This window comes from Thamnophis elegans, chromosome 4, assembly GCF_009769535.1.
Source record: "Thamnophis elegans isolate rThaEle1 chromosome 4, rThaEle1.pri, whole genome shotgun sequence".
In the NCBI taxonomy this organism is placed as follows: domain Eukaryota; kingdom Metazoa; phylum Chordata; class Lepidosauria; order Squamata; family Colubridae; genus Thamnophis; species Thamnophis elegans.
Window position 1 is genome coordinate 142,565,379 of NC_045544.1, and position 16,371 is coordinate 142,581,749.

A 16,371-nucleotide genomic window follows, 5' to 3' on the forward strand; every position below is an offset into this window, starting at 1 on the left:
GGAAAGGACCACTTTCGCTTCCCCTCCGAAGGGAAAGCGGCGACACACGCAGGCCGGCCGTCCCGCCCGCTCTTTCCGAGCCCCCTGCGCTGCTTCTGGCGCGGGGAATCGGCTTCAGCGCCACCCGCCTTCCGCGCGCCTGGACAGCGGCCGGAGGCAGCTTCGGGGCGTCCCCCGCCGAGCGGCTGGGCCAGCTGTAGGCCGAGTCCTGCCAGGGACGCCTCTCCGGGCGCGGGCGAGCGAGGCGGGGCGAGCGAGGAGGTGGAAGGCGGGGCGGCGCCGCCTCTTCTGCCGCCCGAGCGCAGTCGCCGTTGGGGCGCGCTGGGGCAGCGCCGCCGTCGCCTGTCCGGAACCGGAGCGCGGCGGCGGGGCGGATGGAGGCGGCCTACGTGTACCGCCTGGCGGCCGCGCTGGGCTCAGAGCTACAGCGGCTCTCGGAGGACTTCGGGACGGCCGCCCTGGCCGGGCTGGTCGCGCAGGTGGTGAGGCTCCTGGAGTTGCTGGAGACGCTGGCGGCGGGCGGGCTCGGCGGGGCTCCCGAACCGCTGCTGGGAGCGTCGTCGGACGAGGAAGCGCCCGGTGCCGCCGCCGCCGCCGCAGAGGATTCGCGGCAGGTGCGAAGGGCAGCGCGCTCCCCGGCCGGGAAGGCTCCGGCGTTTCCCCGCGGCCGGGCACGGGCGGCCCCATTGCGCGCCCTCCCCGGTGGCGGCTTGGGCGGAGGGGGGCGGGAGATCGGGGGGCCCGAGTCTGCGTCCCCATCCCGGCTGGCCCGCGCCTCCCCTGCGCCGCCGGCTGCGGAGCGCTTGGCGCAGGTCGAAGCGAGCCGTGCGCTTCTTCCCTCGGCAGGTGGCGGAGCAGCGGCTGGCCGAAGCCCTGCAGCGGGAGCGGCGCCTCCAGAGCCGGCTGGCCCAGCTGGAAGAGGAGCAGCAGCGCGCCTTGAGCCGCCTGGCGGGGGGCCAAGCCCAGGAAGGTGAGCGGGGGGGGGGCTTTCCTGGAGAGCCCTGGCCGCTGCCCTGCCGCTTCTGCCGGAGCTTTCTCTGCGCACCCACCTGCTGCTTCGCCCCGCTTGGACTTTGAGCTGCGGGGACTCAGCGGCCGTTTGGGCGACTTCCTTGTTTTGGTCCTGTGAAGCGCCGGCCGGGGGGGGGGGCGGGTGGGGGGGCATGGGGTGCCCTTTAACAGACCTCGCTTAGCTTGCATGGCTGCAGTGAGCGATTCCACGGGTGCGTGCGTGTTTGTGTGTGTGTGTGCGCGCGTGCGTGCTTGTGAGGCGGAGAGAGCAGCTGCATTTGTACAACAGGCCTCTCTGGAGGGGGCGGGGTGTTCCGCAATTCTAGCCTGGTTGCTTAAGTCATCAGGCCTGGTGTTGTCCTGTCTGGGGAGGGCAGCAGCCTCCCGGTGGTCTCCCTTGTGCGGCCCTGCTCCAGGCTCCGTGGCTGGATGGGCCAGGAGAGCATCCGGAGCCAAGCTGGACTGGAGAGAAGCAGAGGGAGGCTCCCTTCATCACCCGAAGTTTCCAGCTATGCATCAGGAGTTGCAGCTCAGCCAGTAATGAAATCTGGGCCTCCGGAGAGGAAAGGCAGGCGTGAGCCTTGTTGGGTGCCCAGCATAGCCTGGCGCTGCTGCCTTTCAGGATGCCACTCCCTGGCAGGGAGGAGGGGGGGCCCCTCCTCCTTTGGCCGACTCTTCCCAAGGGAGGGGGTTAAACTCGCCCCAGAGGGCTCTGAAGCTCAGGGCCTGTCAGGTGATGTGAATAATTCCACCTGCAGGTTTCCCATGGAGCTTTCTGTGCAGATCAGTGGGCTTTCTCAGTTCTTGCCATCTTTTGTCTTCCATCGGCTGTTTAATTGGTTTTATTACAATGTCCCAGTTTGTGGGAGCTACGCAGCGTCATTGGGAGCTTACAGGTCTGAAGGAACATAAACAATTAAACAAGTAAATGCACCTTGAATGCTGTCATCGGGTAACTCTTGATTGGGAAAGTAGCTGAAGAGCTAAGTGGCTGCCAGGGTGGGTCCCTGGCATTGTCCCTCGGAGCCCCCATGTGCCAGAGGAGCAGGAGATGCTGCCAGGGCACCCGATGTCCGTGGGCATCCTGCCTGCTGCGGCTTGAGCCTCCTTCAAGGTCTCCCTTTGCTGCTTACTTCCCGCATGAGAGGCACCTTCTCCTGCCCGTGAGTGCTGCGAATGGGCATCAGCCTTGCGAGGTTCCTTCGGCCCAAAGCTCAGCCAAGTGATGGCAAAGCCAAAGGGATGCCACAAAGCCGTTTTCTGTCCCACCCCAGACGGCCCCGGGCGCCAAGAGCGGGAGCTGATGCTGCAGCTGAAGGAGGTGGTGGACCGTCAGCGGGACAAGATCCGTGCCCAGGACCACGAGATCCAGCGCAAGGCCTGCGACACGGAGGCTGTGAGTGCCAGCGGGTCCAGACGGAGGGGAAGCCAGGGCGGGGGGCCTTCCACCTCCCCCAGTTGCTGAGGGCCGTTGTGGCTCTGTCTTTGCAGCTGCAGGAGCAGCTCAGCCGCTTCATGACCATGAACGAGAACCTGCGCCGGAAGCTGGCTGCGGTGCAGGTCCAGCTCAGGAGCGCCCTGGAGAGGAAGGGGGAGGCGGAGGCCCTCTGGGAAGCGGAAAGGCGTGGCAGAGCAGCGGAGCCCGCCAGGACTGGCAGCCCCACGGTGAGAGGGACAGCGCCTGGAGGGAGGGCAAAGAGGGCTCAGGGCAACCTGGAGGGGCCATGGCCTCCTCGACCCCCTCCTCCCTCTGGATGCACAAGAGCCCTGTGGACCACCACAGAGGGCGCTGCCAACCGTACGAGGCAGACCAGATTAGAAACCGACTCCACAGGAAGACCCCAGGGAGTCGGGGAGGGCCAGCTGAGCCTTTTCCTAAGGCTGCCCTGCATGCCTGGCCTTGCTGAGCTTCTGCCCCACTTGAGGCCTTCTGGACGGCTTCTCCAAGGCCATCGCAGTGCCTCCCTACGGCACCTTTTGTCCTCCTAAGCTGGGCTCCAAGTCGCCTTGGGATGGGGGGAGCGCTGGAGGGGCATCCCGCTGGGGAGCATGAGGCTGATGGCACCCCGAGTCCAGCCTGGGCGCTTTCCAGGCGAAAGGGGGAGGTGGTGCCCACAAGCAGGTGGCCACCCACCAGCTTCCTTTTATTCATGGTTTTGGGCATGACTTCGGACTGACCTGGGTGGCTCACAGAGCAAGGCAATGTAAATGAACCCCATCTTTCCTTAGGAACGGGAGGAGGGGGATGTGGGAGGGGCTACAGTCCCCCCAGAACACCCCCCTGACCGGCGCAGCTTCTCGAAGGAAGAGCTGGAACAGATCCTTCAAGAACGCAACGAGCTCAAGACCAGCCTCTTCTTGGTGGAGGAGGAGTTGGCCTACTACCAGCGGTCAGTCGGTCTCCCTGGGTATGAAGTGGGGGGAGCTTCTCTCCTGACGGACCCATGGCAGCCCCACAACTGCCTTTGCTGCAGGAGAGCTGGACTGATTCTGGTAGGGAGGCCCACGTTCGTCTTCTGATGGAGTAGCTGCTGCAGGGGTCTCTATATGGGCCGGGGGGGGGGGGTGTCCAGCCCTGCAGAAAATACGGGGTGGTACCAACCCCGGGACCGTCCCTCTTCTTTGGAGTCTCCTGCCAAGAGTCAGCTTGTCCCCGTCAGAAAGCTTCTGGCCCTGGAGAGCGGATTGTTGGGATGGGTGGCTGTTGAAATAAAGGAAATAATAAGTTCTTCTGAAGACCACAACATCTGTGGTCCTTCGCCTTATCCTGCAGTGCTGCTGTCATCATCTTTTACTTTTCACCCATTGGAAAAGCAGTGGGTTTTTTGCCTGTCCTCCGCTGCCCCCCCCCAAGGGACACCTGTCCAGCCTCTCTTTAAACACCTCCAGCCCCCAAGCTGTTTAAAGAGCGCTTAGTGTTCGGAAGCCCTTTCCACCAAAACACTCCTAATTTAAACCCTAATTTCTTCCTCGCCTTCGGCAACCAGCCTGGAAAATTCAGACTGGTCATCTACCTGGTGGCCATTTGGTGCTTGAAGGTGGCTGCCATGTCTCCTCGTGGCTTTCTTTTCCCCAGGAAGTTTCTCCAGTTTGCCAGGCTCCTTCTGTGGTGTCCGGAGCTGGTCCCAGGCACGGCCCCTTGGCTCCTTCCCCATGAGGCTTGGCCTTGCTCACCTGCCCAGGGAGCCGGAGGCCAAGCCTACCAACTCACCTGGAGACAGATGGAAGGGACCTGGGAGATCTTCTAGTCCAATCTCCTGCTTAAGCATGGTACTCTAGAGCAGTGTTTCTCAACCTTGGCAACTTGAAGATGTCCGGACTTCAACTCCCAGAATTCCCCAGCCAGCATTCGCTGGCTGGGGAATTCTGGGAGTTGAAGTCTGGACATCTTCAAGTTGCCAAGGTTGAGAAACACTGCTCTAGAATATGAAAGTTTGCATAAAATTCCTTCCTATGCAAGGATTGAGGAACATTTGAAGTGTCTAGGACAGTGTTTCTCAACCTTGGCAACTTGAAGATGTCCGGACTTCAACTCCCAGAATTCCCCAGCCAGCATTCGTTGGCTGGGGAATTCTGGGAGTTGAAGTCCGGACATCTTCAAGTTGCCAAGGTTGAGAAACACTGCTCTAGAATATGAAAGTTTGCATAAAATTCCTTCCTATGCAAGGATTGAGGAACATTTGAAGTGTCTAGGACAGTGTTTCTCAACCTTGGCAACTTGAAGATGTCCGGACTTCAACTCCCAGAATTCCCCAGCCAGCATTCGTTGGCTGGGGAATTCTGGGAGTTGAAGTCCGGACATCTTCAAGTTGCCAAGGTTGAGAAACACTGCTCTAGATCATTTCAGACAAGTGGCCGTCCAGTGTCTTCTTAAAAGCCTCCAGTGTTGGAGCGCCTCCTTAGTTCCCGCTTGCTTCTCTCCTTGATTAGTTTCCATCTGTTGCTTCTTGTCCTGCCTTCAGGTGCTTTGGAGAATAGGTGGAACCCCCCCCTTCTTTGTGGCAGCCCTTTGACATTGGAATCCTGCTATCATGTCACCCCGAGTTTAGGTAGTCTCCAAAAAACCAAGTTGGTTTGAAGTTAGAGGAAGGAGTGAAAGGAGCTTATGTCCCTGGGCGAGGGGGAATAATTAACATAGTCCCCCTGAGCCTCCAATATAAGAAGCTTTTAAAAAGCTTAGGAAACAAGCAAATGACATTTGCTTCAGGAATCTGATTATCTTTAAAAATGGGGTTAAAACACTTAGCCAGAAAACTGCGTTTGAATTTTGAACATTGGCGTATGCTGAGCCTTGTACGTCTCTACAGGTAGGAAATTCTATGTAATCAACTTTTTTTTACAATTCCTGACTTTTTGCATCCCATAAAACTACTTTTCATTAACTTCTTTTGAGCTAAAATATAATTTACAAGCAGTTTCGTTTCTGAGCTCACTAATGAAATCATTGCATCATTTTAAAAAAATCTTATACAGAAACATTATTTTATTATGATTGGGTTGCCCTAATCCTAACTTTAATTCCCGAACTTCCGGTTTGCCCGTAGGGCCAGCTTTCCGCGCTCCGGAGGCTACAGGGAAGCTCCTAAAGCCTCCGGAGGGCGAAAAATGACCTCAAAAGAAGGCCGACAGGGCAAGCCTGGCGTGCCCTGGCAAATGGCTCCATGTGCCACCTGTGGTGTGCGTGCCATAGGTTCGCCATCACGGGTCTAGGGTCTCCTGCTTGAGAGGGGTTGGACTAGAAGATCTCCAAGGTCCCATCCAAACCTGTTATTCTGCCACTGTCCGTTGTCTTTTTCCACCCAGCTCCCCAAAATATGGTGCCCAGATCTGTCGGGCGTATTCTAAGTGCAAGCTGACCAGTGCAGAAGGGAGAGGAGAGCAGCGGCTCCTTTTGCTCTCGGCTCATGTTTAGCCTGTGACCAACATGGGATTCAATATCCCGGCCCTGCCAAGGCCTCCTTGCAAAGCAGGATCAAGGCTTCACGTGGCTGTGATTCCATCCCCCCCCGGTTGATGCCGCCCAGGGCTCCATTGGCCTTTTTGGGCAGCTGTTGCACACGGCTGGCTCACATTGAAGTGGTCGTCCACTAGGACACCTGGATCCCCTCGCAGGTATTTCCTTCCCCCCCACCACCACCACTCCTGAGTCTGAGCTGCTGCGTCTGCCCTCAGGGAGCTGCTTAAAGGGGAGCGAGTCCCTGCCCTCCTCCTGCATGCAGTGAAAACCGCCATCAAGAAGCAGCGCAAGAAGATCTGGGCCAAGATGCTGGGCACAGAGGAGTCGTCAGCGGGCAGGTGGGTCTCTTGTCCTCCCCAGGCATCATTCACCCCCCTCTCTTTCTCACTCCCTTCCTCTCTGGGAAGTGTGTGGTCCCCAACAACCCTCTAGCCACAAAGAACCTGGCAGCCCAGCTCCCTTTGGCCTGGACAGAAGCAAGTGGGACCTGGCCTCTTGTACACCTGGGGAGAGGAAAGGGGATTTATTCATTCCCCCCCCCCGCCTCTGGCTGAAGAGAGAGAAAGAGAGAAAAATGGCTTCCCCTGACATTTGGCCCTTGTGCTGACTCACCTTTATAAACCCACCTCTTTATGGCCGGCTCCAAACCCTTGGCAGGTACAGAGGTGAGGCTGGTGCGCTGTAGCTCCCTGCCTTGAGGGGAAGGTGGGGCCGTGTTTGTTGTGCAGCCACCCAAGGCAGGTTCTCCAAAAGAGCGTGGGGAGGGCGGAGGCAGCCAATCGGATTCAGCAGAAGTGAGCACACCCCGAATACTTTCTCCAACGTGGTTCTTACGGCACTTAGAAGCAACCTGGCGTGGTAACACACTTCCATGGAAAGGGGCCGCTTCATCAGACGTGGGCATCCTTCAGTAGTCTGTAAGTGCCGCGACTTCTTCTCCTGAGGTTCAGGAAGGGAAAGAGAAGGAAAGCAGCCAGTTGAGGAAGAGATTCATTAACCAGGGAGCAAAACTACCGGGAGAAAGATGTGAACTGTAGCCGTTCATCTCATCAGATGGTCCAGAGGCTCTAACAGTGGCAGCCCTCCAAGGAAATGCCCCCCACCCCCCGCCCGGGGCATTTCAGTCTCTGCTCTTGCACACCCGCACTCACACTCACTCACTCGCACAGCTCCCGGAGGTCTCTGCAATGCCTGCTCTCTTCTGCTCTATTTCAGGGAGGAGGAAGAGGAAGAGGAAGAAGAGGAGGAAGGGGAGGGGTGGCCAATAGGCTCTCCTGGCTCTGACTGCACCGATAGCCCCCTGCCCGAGTCCAGGATCAAGAGCTTGTGAGTCTGGCTGGACAGAAGGGGGCGGTTGCTGGGTTGGGAGGGAATCTCTCTGGGGACAAGGGGAAGCAAGCAGACCACTGCCCCTGGGGGGCTTTTCTGGGAACCCCTCCCAGGGAAGCTGCAGCTTTTGGCGTAAGGCCGAAGCAGGGAGGTTGGGTGGTGTTTCTTTGCCAGCCTAAAGGCCGGGGGTTTCCTGGAAGTTTCCTGGCGGAGTTCAAGGTTAGCCGCCCCTCATTAGCCAGACTCCGGGGAGGGGAGCATTTTGGCCCTTGGTGAACTCCCTAAATTCTGCATGACCCCAATAAGTGCCAGGCCCCTTTTCTTTCCTCCCAGCCTCAGGAACTCCGGATTGAGATCACAGGATCTCTGAGTTTCCCAGTGAGAGAGCCCCTCTTTTGCATTTATGTTTGTTTATAAGTAACTCAAAGTGGTGAATTCTGCACTCCTTCCTCCTCTCATTCCCCCCTCCCAAACAACCAGACTGTGGGGCAGGCTGGGCTGAGAGAGGGTGACTGGCCTAAAGTCACCCAGCTGCCTTTCGTGCCTCAGGCAGGACTGGAACTCACCATCTCCTGCCAGCAACTTTCCCACTAGACAAGGCTTCCTGAGTTGGCTTGGGACGCCAAGGGGCCTGGGGGGCGTTGACCGTATCTCTTCTCAGTGTGTAGCTCTCCCCACAGCAAGGCCAGTCCCTGCTCCAGCAGCTCCTCTGCGAGAATTGCAGGGGCAGCCAGAGAAATGTTCTTGCTCTCCGTCCTCAGGCGTCTCCTCTGTGTCTCTCCCCTCCCAGCTTCAACCAGTGGTATCGCAGAACCTCCCAGCCCAGCTCCCCGGAAAGCAGGCCTGGAACCTGGGAGATCATCAACGCAGAAGATGTGGGCCCAGGAGAAGAGCAGAGGGAAGAAAGGCCCACCGGGAGCTCTTCTTCCCCAGGCCCAGCTTCCCCACTTACTTGAGCCTGGACACTGCTGGACTGGCAGCTCCGCCCTTCTGGGCTCCAGGAGAGATGCTTTGGGGAATCGCTGGCCCGGCTTTGCCAGGGCAAGCCTGGGGGCCTTGCCCTCCCAGACCCCTTGCCCCCTCCAACGAGGCTGCTCCCTGTGCAGAGGGCAGCCAGAACCTGCCTTGCGAGCGCTGTGCCCAGAACTGGCTGCCTGACCTCTGTCCTGGGCACCTTCTACCTGGCCCTCCCTCCACACAAGGTTGTGCCTTCTGGGAGCTCCCTGGAGCAAGAGTTGTACCCTGTCCTGTGCCTGCAGTCTTCCAGGATGGGCAGCGAGTGTGCAACCTTAACATTTAACACCAAAACAATAAGGACAATAAAATGGAAAACGTGCACGTGGGAATGAAGAGCCTCCTTGGGAGGAAGCAGAAATCCCCCCCCCCATTTCTGAAGCAGAGGGAGGCAGCAGGGCAGGATGTCCTACCCCACTATTGATGCCACCCTCCCACCAATTGCCATATGCCACTCAAAACTAGCCTTTCATGCAAATCTTAACGGTGGATAAAGCACCCCTTCCTTCTGGGGGGAAAGGTGGTGGGGAGAAGCTGGGAGCCCCTTGGAACAGCCCCTCAAGACCCAACTCCTGGTGCCCCTCCCTCCCCCTTCCCTGGGGGTGGAGGCTCCTGCTCAGGGGAGGGGGGGGGAGCCGTGGAAGGGGGCATCTGATCGGGCATCTGAAGCACACAAAGTTCTTTAGCTTGAAACCAAATCAAATCACCACCCTCCAGACCTTCCGCACAGCCCTTAAAATCTGGCTATCCCGTCAGGCCTGGGGTTAAAGACTGTAACCCACCCGAATAGTATGAATGTTGTGCTTTTAATGATGTACTGTCTCATGTGTTAATTGTTTGTTTCCCCCCCTTTTCGAGTTGTAAACCGCCCTGAGTCCCCCCAGGGAAAAGGGCGGCATATAAATAAATTACTCTAAGAAAAAAAAAAGTTCTCTTCTGGGGTTTTGACAGCTGCTGCCCCTGCTCCCTTGGGCCCCAGCCTATCCAGCCAATCCGGGTTCAGTGGGCATCCCTGGACACTCTGCCTTGAAGCCTTTGGGGCCTGTGAATGCTGGGAGGGGGGGGGGGGTCTCAGCCTGGAGTTCTGCCAGAATACATGAGACAAAAAAGCCCCCCCCCCCAACCCGGTCAGCTAGGCGGGAGGTTGCCTTGTGCGGGGGGGGGGGGGGGCTCCTAGAGCTTCCCTGCGGGTCTCTCCAGCCGCCCGAGAGTCCGGGAGGGGCTGGCGAGGCTGGGGCCCGAGACACTGCCGAGCCTCTCGGGCGACGATGCTCCTTGGCCCCCTTCCTCCTCTGCCCGGCCGGCTTCCTCAGGAAGAGCCGCAGGAAATGGGCGGGAGGCGCTTCTGCGCTGAGGGTCGCGGCCGCCGACTTCTCCCAGCCGGGCCCCCGGGACGATGGAGCGCCGTTGGGTTCCTCCGCCGCCGCCGCTGCTGCTGCTGCTGCTGCTGCTGCTGCTGAGCCTGCCGGAGCCCGGGCGCGGCTCCCCGGAGCTGGAGCTGGGGGGAAAGCACGTGTGCGCGGCGGAAGATAGGTAAGAGGGGGAGAGAGCCGTCCCGCCCCGCTTCCCTCAGCCGGTTGCCTGTGTGCTCCGCTCTGCCGGGCAGGGCAGCTCCGACGGGGGCTTCCGCTGGTTCCAGGGGCCGGAGGGCGCCGGCGGGGCTCCTGGAGGGGCTTCCTTTCGGCCTTCGTCTGCCGTCCGAGACTCTCTCCCGGCCCTCGGCCGCGCTTTCCCTTTCCGCCCATTCTCCGCCCGAGGCCCCAGCGGACTTCCCGTGCTCGCACCGGCCGGGAAAGCTGGGACTCGAGGTGGCAGCACGGCGGAGCCCACCCCGCCCCCGGTGCTTGTTGGGGCCGTTTGAGCCTCGTTCCTCTTCCCGGCCAAGAGTCCCGGAGTGCCTCTTCGCCTAGGAGCGCCCTGGACGATCCTGCTCGGCTCGCGGGCTCGGCAGCGCTTGGCTCCGGGGGACTCGGAAGGGTTCCGCAGCATCTGAAGGGAGGAGGCGGGTGGCTCCGCCGAGGACGGTCCGGGTGCGCGTGGGGGCCGGTGGGCCGGGCAGTTGTGAGCAAGGTTGGGTTCCCTCTCGCTCTGGCTAAGGGCGGCCTCTCTCCCGCCAGTCTGCCGCCCGCCCTCGTCTGCTGCCCGGGATGGAAGCAAGTGGGGCCCGAGTGCCCGCTGGGTGAGTGGCTCTCCGTGCGAGGGGCCTCCTGCTGGCACACCCACCGCCAGGAATGGGACGGAGGGCAAGGGCCAGGCAGGGACCCAGGCCGGACGCGGTTCCTTCTGCCCCGGCAACGCCAAAGGCGGGGCAGAGCTGCAGGATGGGCCGCTGCGGGCTGACAACGACGGCGGCTGTGCTGATGCTTTGCGCCCCCTTCGGTCACCTCACTTCGCCCCCCCCCCCTTTCCTCACAGCCCTCTGCTTGGGCGCCGACGCCTGCCAGGAGCGGGAGATCTGCGTTCGCCCGGCTGTCTGCCGCTGCCGCCCGGGCTTCTTCGGGGCCAACTGCAGCGCCCGTGAGTACCGCCCAGTTGGGGGAGAGCAAGAAACCGCTCCCCCAATTCTGAGGGGGCCGTTAGGCGACCACGGATTCACCCGTTTTCCCGTGGCTTTCCCGGCCAGTTGGAGAACCCCTCACCCACCAGCTCTCTGCTGGGACCACCAGGGACCCCTGACCCCATCCCGAAGGAGCCCTGCCTTCCCCGCCCTGGCCGTGAGCTGGCTTCCCTCCTGATCCCCTCTGCCTGCCTGAGCAGGAAAGCGCTCCTAAGGTTGGCACCTGGAAGGGCCCTGGGGTCCCTGGCTGGGCTCCTGGTGCAGACTCTGCTTCCGGCCAGTCCTGCGGTGGGCGAACGGGCCTGGCCCAGGCTTTGCGATGGCCCGTGCTTCTCTTTCAGGGTGTCCGGAGCAGTTCTGGGGTCCAGACTGCAAGCAGAATTGCCGCTGCCACCCCCAGGGCAGGTGCCATCCATCCAGCGGAGAGTGCAGCTGCCACCAGGGCTGGTGGGGGCCGCTCTGCCAGTCGGCCTGCCTGTGTGGGCAGCGAGGCCACTGCCACCCCATCACAGGCAGCTGCCGGTGTGATCCAGGCTGGTGGGCCCCTGACTGTCGAAGGCAGTGCCAGTGCAATCTCTCGGGCTCCCACTGTGACCCGGCCACTGGCCGCTGCCTCTGCCGTCGAGGCTGGTGGGGCAGGCGATGTGCCTCTCTCTGCAGCTGCAGCGGATCGCCTTGCGCCCAGGAGTCCGGCCGATGCGAATGTATGGCAGGAAGGTGGGGGGTGGCCTGCCAGCACTTTTGCCAGTGTGTGCACGGCCTGTGCTCCCCTCAGGATGGACGCTGCACCTGTGACGCTGGCTTCAGGGGCCCCACCTGCACAGAGCCCTGCCCTGAGGGGACCTATGGACCCCAGTGTGCCCATAGGTGAGGAGCCTGTGACTCTGGGAGTGCCCTTTGCCCACTGAGAGGCCAAGGGAAGAGCCGCGAAGCTGAGCGCTGGACTGCCAGGGTGCCCACTCGCCTGCGCCCTTTCTCCCCTGCCCCTGCAGCTGCGGCCACTGCAGGAACCGAGAGCCCTGCTCCCCCACGGAGGGGGCCTGCCTGGCCTGCGACCCCGGCTGGAACGGGACCCACTGCAGGCAGCCGTGTCCTTCGGGGCTGTATGGAGAGAACTGCACCCAGCTGTGCCCCCGCCACTGTCTCCAAGGAGAGGCTTGCCAACCGCAGACAGGACGATGCCGGAACTGCGAGGCAGGATTCATGGGGGCCAGGTGGGGCTCTTGAGCTCCTCTGCACCAGCAGCAGCAGCAGCCGTGGTCCTTCCGGCTGCCAGAAACAGGGAGGGAGGGGAGCAAGCAAGGGCAGCTTTGCAGAGCTGTGGGAGGGGGGAGGCCAGTGGGGAATCCCCTCCTGCCCCAGAGGGGGCCCTGTCCCCTTCTCGCTTCTGCCCCTCAAGCCCTCCATGGCTTTGATGCAGGTGTGAGGCCCCCTGTCCCCCCGGCTCCTTCGGAGAGGGCTGCCAGTCCTCTTGCCCCGACTGCTTCCACGGGAGCTGTGATCCTGCCTCTGGGACCTGCCTCTGCCAGCCTGGCTTCTGGGGAAGCAGGTAAGGAGGTGGGGTGGCTGCAGTGATGCCCCGCTGCCCGCAGTCCCCCCCACCTCATTTTCTCTCTGCTACCTTTGCAGCTGCAACCAGACGTGCCCGGAAGCCTTCCATGGCCCCAACTGCTCTGCGGCCTGCCCCTGTGCAGGGGGACGGTGCCACCCTGTCTCCGGAGACTGCCCCTGGGGTGAGTCTGCCTTCCCTGGCCTCCCCTGGGGAGGGGGCTTTCCTCGCTGACTCCTCCCTCCCTCCCTCTCCCAGAGGTCCAAGGCCAGGGGGCCCTCCTCGCAGGCATCCTGGGGCCCCTTCTGCTCCTGCTGGGCCTCTGCTGCTGCTGCTGCTGCTGCCGCCACCGCCGCCATCCCTGCCGTGCGGCAGCCTCTGCATTCAGGTGAGAGCCCCCCCCCCCAGAACCGACTCTCTTTGGCTGGGCCCCCCCGGATGGTTTGAGCAGACCTGACCAGCTGGAGAAGGCCCGGAGAGGGGAAAAGGGGGTCTTCCCGGTCTGAGCTCCCCCTCTTTCCTAGGGCACCAGGGGCCGAGCAGGATCTCTTCCTTCCAGCGAAGCACCGCCTAATGGCCAGGCTGCCCAGCCTCCCTTCCAGCTTGCCCTGCTTCTCACCAGGGGGCTCAAAGCTTCCACGGGTGATAGGTGAGCATCTGCCCCCAAGGAGCGCCAGCACAAAGGGGCCTGCCTTTCTGTGGCCCCTGCCTGCCTGCCTGCCTGCTGTCCTAGCAGCTGAGGGCAGCTGAGGGGCAGGGCCTGCGGTGAGAAGGGCTGGGCCTGATAGCCGTGCTCCGATGCTTGTCCTCCTCCAGTCGCCCACCGAGACCCAGAGGTCCCCTTCAACCCCAGTTTCATCGAACAAACGTCCGCGGCCTGGCCCTCGGACGGCTCCTTTGGCTCCTCCTCCTCCGAGGGAGTCAATGAAGAAACGGGGGGCCGCGAAGGGCCTCAGTCTGCTCTCCCTCCCAGTGAAGGTAGGAGTGTGAGTGGGGGGAGAGGCAGGGTCCCCTCCCCAGTAACCCCACATCAATCTTGCCATCACCGCTTGCCCAGAGCAAAGCAGTTTTAGCAATCCCCGAGTGTCCCACTCAGGTTTCGCTGCCGACCCCTTGGGTACAAGGGAGCCTGCGAAGAGAATAACAGAGCTGGAAGGACCCTTGGAGGTCTTCTAGTCCAACCCCCTGCACAAGCAGGAGGCCCTATACCATTTCAGACCAATGGCTGCCCAATCTCTTCTTAAAAGGCTCCATGTTGGAGAAGTTGTTGGAGCACCCACAACTTCTGGAGGGAAGCAGTTCCACCGGTTAATTGTCCTCACAGTCAGGAAATTCCTCCTTAGTTCCCGGCTGCTTCTCTGCTTGGTTAGTTTCCATCTGTTGCTTCTTGTCCTGCCTTCGGGTGCTGTGGAGCGTAGGTGGAAATCACCCCCCTTCTTCCTCCTGGTGGTGGGTAGCCGAGGGGAACGGCTGCTGTCGCCTTGGCTCAGCCCTGAAGGGAAGGCACTGCTTGCAGGTAATGTGCAGGTGAGACTCGGCTGCAGGCGTGCCGTGACCTCCTGGTACGGCGGGGTGAGGCCCCCAGGGGGCCTGCTCCACCGTACCCCTTGCCCCACCACGCCTGCTTGGGGTGCAGAGACTGCATTGTGTTAGTGCCCTGCTAGGGTGACCCCAGCCCAGTCTTCTTCTTTTCTTAAATCCCCTCCTCTGCCTTTTCAGCCTTGCCAGAGGGCAGCCTTCTCCCCAGGACAGCAGCCTTGTACCCCTCGCCCTTCGCCATCCCTCGCACCTCCAGCATCGCCAAGGGCAAGCGGCCCTCCGTCTCCTTTGCAGAAGGGACCCACTTTGGCCCTCAGAGCCCCAGGGCCCCCCCAGAGGCCCTCAACCCTACCCGGAAGCCAACGGCCTCTGACAGCTCAGCCCAAGGAGCTGCTCCTCTGGAGGCCGACCACCCCACGGGGGCCTCATGCCACGCCCCGGGCAGAAGCTGCGACGAGGAAGTGGCACCAGCTCCCTGGGAGGATAATGGCCGGCCCCCTGGAGGCCACCCTTCCAGCAGCCACAGGAGCTGGGCTGGCGCGGAGGCACCGGGCGCAGCTGCTGCGGAAGCTGGTGGCCATGAGCCCAGCATCACCACCATTTATGTGACCGTGGGCCAAGCCAGAAGTGGCAGTGAAGACCCCCCTCCAGCTGCCCAAAGGCCTCAGGGGAGTGGGCAGGAGGAGGCTGCCTGGCCAAGAAGTCTGCAGAGGGATGCTGGGAAGGGCACCTCCAGGAAGCTGGTCCCAGAGAAGGAGCCCAGCATGGCTGAAGGTGAAGGCCTGCTGGCTCCTGACCAGCAGGGGGAGGAGGGTGGAGGGAGCAGTGGCAGCCTGGAGCCGTGAGACCCTCCTGTAGGGGCACAGCCAGGGAAGCAAACGTGCCCTGCCCCAGGAGGGTTTGCCCCAGGAGCCTCGCTGTGTCCAGCATCCCCCACCCCCCCAGAGACAAGGGAGGGGAAGCGAAGCTTCAAGGGGTTCCGCGTGGAGGAGGCCAATCCTGCCGTGCCCTGGAAGGGATTGGGCCCCTCGCCTTCTGTCCTTTTGGAGGCGTCCCTCGCCACTGGAAGCGCTGCCTGTGGTTGCCTGATGCCCCGCGGAGCCCTTCCGCTCAGAAAAGTCGGTGGCAACAGTCTGGCATCTGGGTAGGTGCTGCTTTTTGGGTATCTCAGTCGCCGCATTGCCCTGGTAAGGCAAGTAGCCTGGAACTGCGGGCACCTGCTGCCACCCTTGCTGCCCACAGTTGGGCTCTTTTTCTAGAAAGGGTCTGGGGAGCTGCCAGTAGTGAGCAGCAGGGGGCGGTCTTGGGCAGAAGCTGTATCTGTAGAGGCTGAAGGGGCACCGAAACCTCCCTTGGCAAGACCCGGAAGAGCCAGTGGAGCCTCAAGGAAACACCCATCAAAAGGACGAACGAGAGTTAAGACTGTATTCACTGTGTGGAATCAATCTGAATTGGGATTAAAGTGATTCTAGCTTTACTAAACCCCAGTTGCTTCTTCCTGGCCGGTTTCCTCGTTGGACTCTGGCAGCCGTGGGTTCACCAAACCTTGGATTACTTAGTGCAGCCTTCTGGGCCCATAGGACACGCTGAACCCCGACCGTGAAGCATGCCAGTTGCTTCTGCCAAAACACAAACGATCGGGATGCCCGCCTAAGACCTGCGTTTCAGCCCCCCCCCCTCAGCTCTTGGGGGCCAGGAAGGTCCCTGATTAAAAAGCCAGACCTGAGCTTTCTTCAGAGCAGCCTTTGCACCCCCAGCCCACCTCCCCTCTTTGGCGGAAAAGTCCTCACCCCTGCTGGGTCCTCCAAAGTGGGGGTGGTGCTTTTGCCTCTGGATGTTATCTCAGCTTCCTGTAATCCTTCAAGGGGGGTTGAATAAACACACCAGAGCCCAGTTGTGATTTGTTGCCTGGCTTTGCAATCGCAACCACGGGCCGGGTGTCGGGCACTTCATGTCCTCCTCCCAAGACATTCTGGATGCTGGTCAACACTTCCAAAGCTCTGGGCTCCCTCAGGCCGCTCAGATGCAAGTCCCACCGTGCTCCTCCCCCCCCCAGGTTTGCCTAAAAAAAGCCTCCCGGAGGGCACAAACGCCGGGGGGGGGGCTACCGTCATGCAGGTGGGACTGTGAACATTGGGCGGGGGGGGGGGACGACTTGGTTGGTCCCCCCGTCAGACTGAAGCACAGGCGGGCAAGGCAACCGGGTGGCCAAGCCCCGGGCAGAGGGGTGGCCTCCTGGGACCAGCCGCTCGGGCTGAGAACATGGCTGAGCCGAAGATTCCCTGCGAAGGGATGGACCGGCCGGCCTTTCCCCCCAGCCCAGCCGGGAAAGAGGAGCTCTTTGTTTACCGCGATCGCCCGTGGGAGTCGGGCAGCCGGGGAGCGGATCCGAGGGCAGCTCTCCTTGCGTGCCGG

At 61.4% G+C, this 16,371-nt stretch overlaps 3 protein-coding genes across 4 annotated transcripts; all 3 read left to right on the forward strand.

Annotated features, from left to right (window-relative positions):
* The first annotated feature begins 279 nt into the window (after positions 1-279).
* Positions 280-8,635, forward strand: RILP (Rab interacting lysosomal protein). 2 transcript variants are annotated; one of them, XM_032215757.1, is made up of 8 exons: positions 280-614; positions 847-970; positions 2,286-2,407; positions 2,503-2,676; positions 3,241-3,401; positions 6,184-6,306; positions 7,184-7,294; positions 8,088-8,635. In XM_032215757.1, exons 1-8 carry the CDS (start codon positions 375-377, stop codon positions 8,251-8,253), a joined length of 1,221 nt encoding a protein of 406 aa, XP_032071648.1. In that variant the 5' UTR covers positions 280-374; the 3' UTR covers positions 8,254-8,635. The 2 variants fall into 2 exon arrangements, with proteins under 2 accessions (XP_032071648.1, XP_032071649.1); XM_032215758.1 differs by having other exon boundaries at positions 281-482.
* A 1,072-nt stretch (positions 8,636-9,707) lies between these two features.
* Positions 9,708-13,535, forward strand: LOC116507826 (scavenger receptor class F member 1-like). Its single transcript, XM_032216161.1, has 10 exons — positions 9,708-9,844; positions 10,429-10,490; positions 10,727-10,828; positions 11,210-11,735; positions 11,861-12,082; positions 12,289-12,417; positions 12,498-12,601; positions 12,676-12,805; positions 12,942-13,066; positions 13,234-13,535. Exons 1-10 carry the CDS (start codon positions 9,708-9,710, stop codon positions 13,488-13,490), a joined length of 1,794 nt encoding a protein of 597 aa, XP_032072052.1. The 3' UTR covers positions 13,491-13,535.
* A 597-nt stretch (positions 13,536-14,132) lies between these two features.
* LOC116507827 (scavenger receptor class F member 1-like) lies at positions 14,133-15,406 on the forward strand (the record flags this gene model as incomplete). The annotated part of the gene is made up of 1 exon (XM_032216162.1): positions 14,133-15,406. A coding segment is annotated over one exon (669 nt), but the record flags the coding sequence as incomplete, so codon positions are not given.
* Positions 15,407-16,371: the final 965 nt, after the last annotated feature.

Excerpts from the sequence above, each read along its gene's own strand:
- RILP (XM_032215757.1), top strand. The coding sequence starts at position 375 with ATGGAGGCGGCCTACGTGTACCGCCTGGCGGCCGCGCTGGGCTCAGAG. Across the intron at positions 2,677-3,240 it reads CCAGGACTGGCAGCCCCACG|GAACGGGAGGAGGGGGATGT; the intron begins GTGAGAGGGACA and ends ATCTTTCCTTAG. Across the intron at positions 7,295-8,087 it reads GAGTCCAGGATCAAGAGCTT|CTTCAACCAGTGGTATCGCA; the intron begins GTGAGTCTGGCT and ends CTCCCCTCCCAG.
- LOC116507826 (XM_032216161.1), top strand. The coding sequence starts at position 9,708 with ATGGAGCGCCGTTGGGTTCCTCCGCCGCCGCCGCTGCTGCTGCTGCTG. Across the intron at positions 10,491-10,726 it reads GGGGCCCGAGTGCCCGCTGG|CCCTCTGCTTGGGCGCCGAC; the intron begins GTGAGTGGCTCT and ends CTTTCCTCACAG. Across the intron at positions 13,067-13,233 it reads AAAGCTTCCACGGGTGATAG|TCGCCCACCGAGACCCAGAG; the intron begins GTGAGCATCTGC and ends GTCCTCCTCCAG.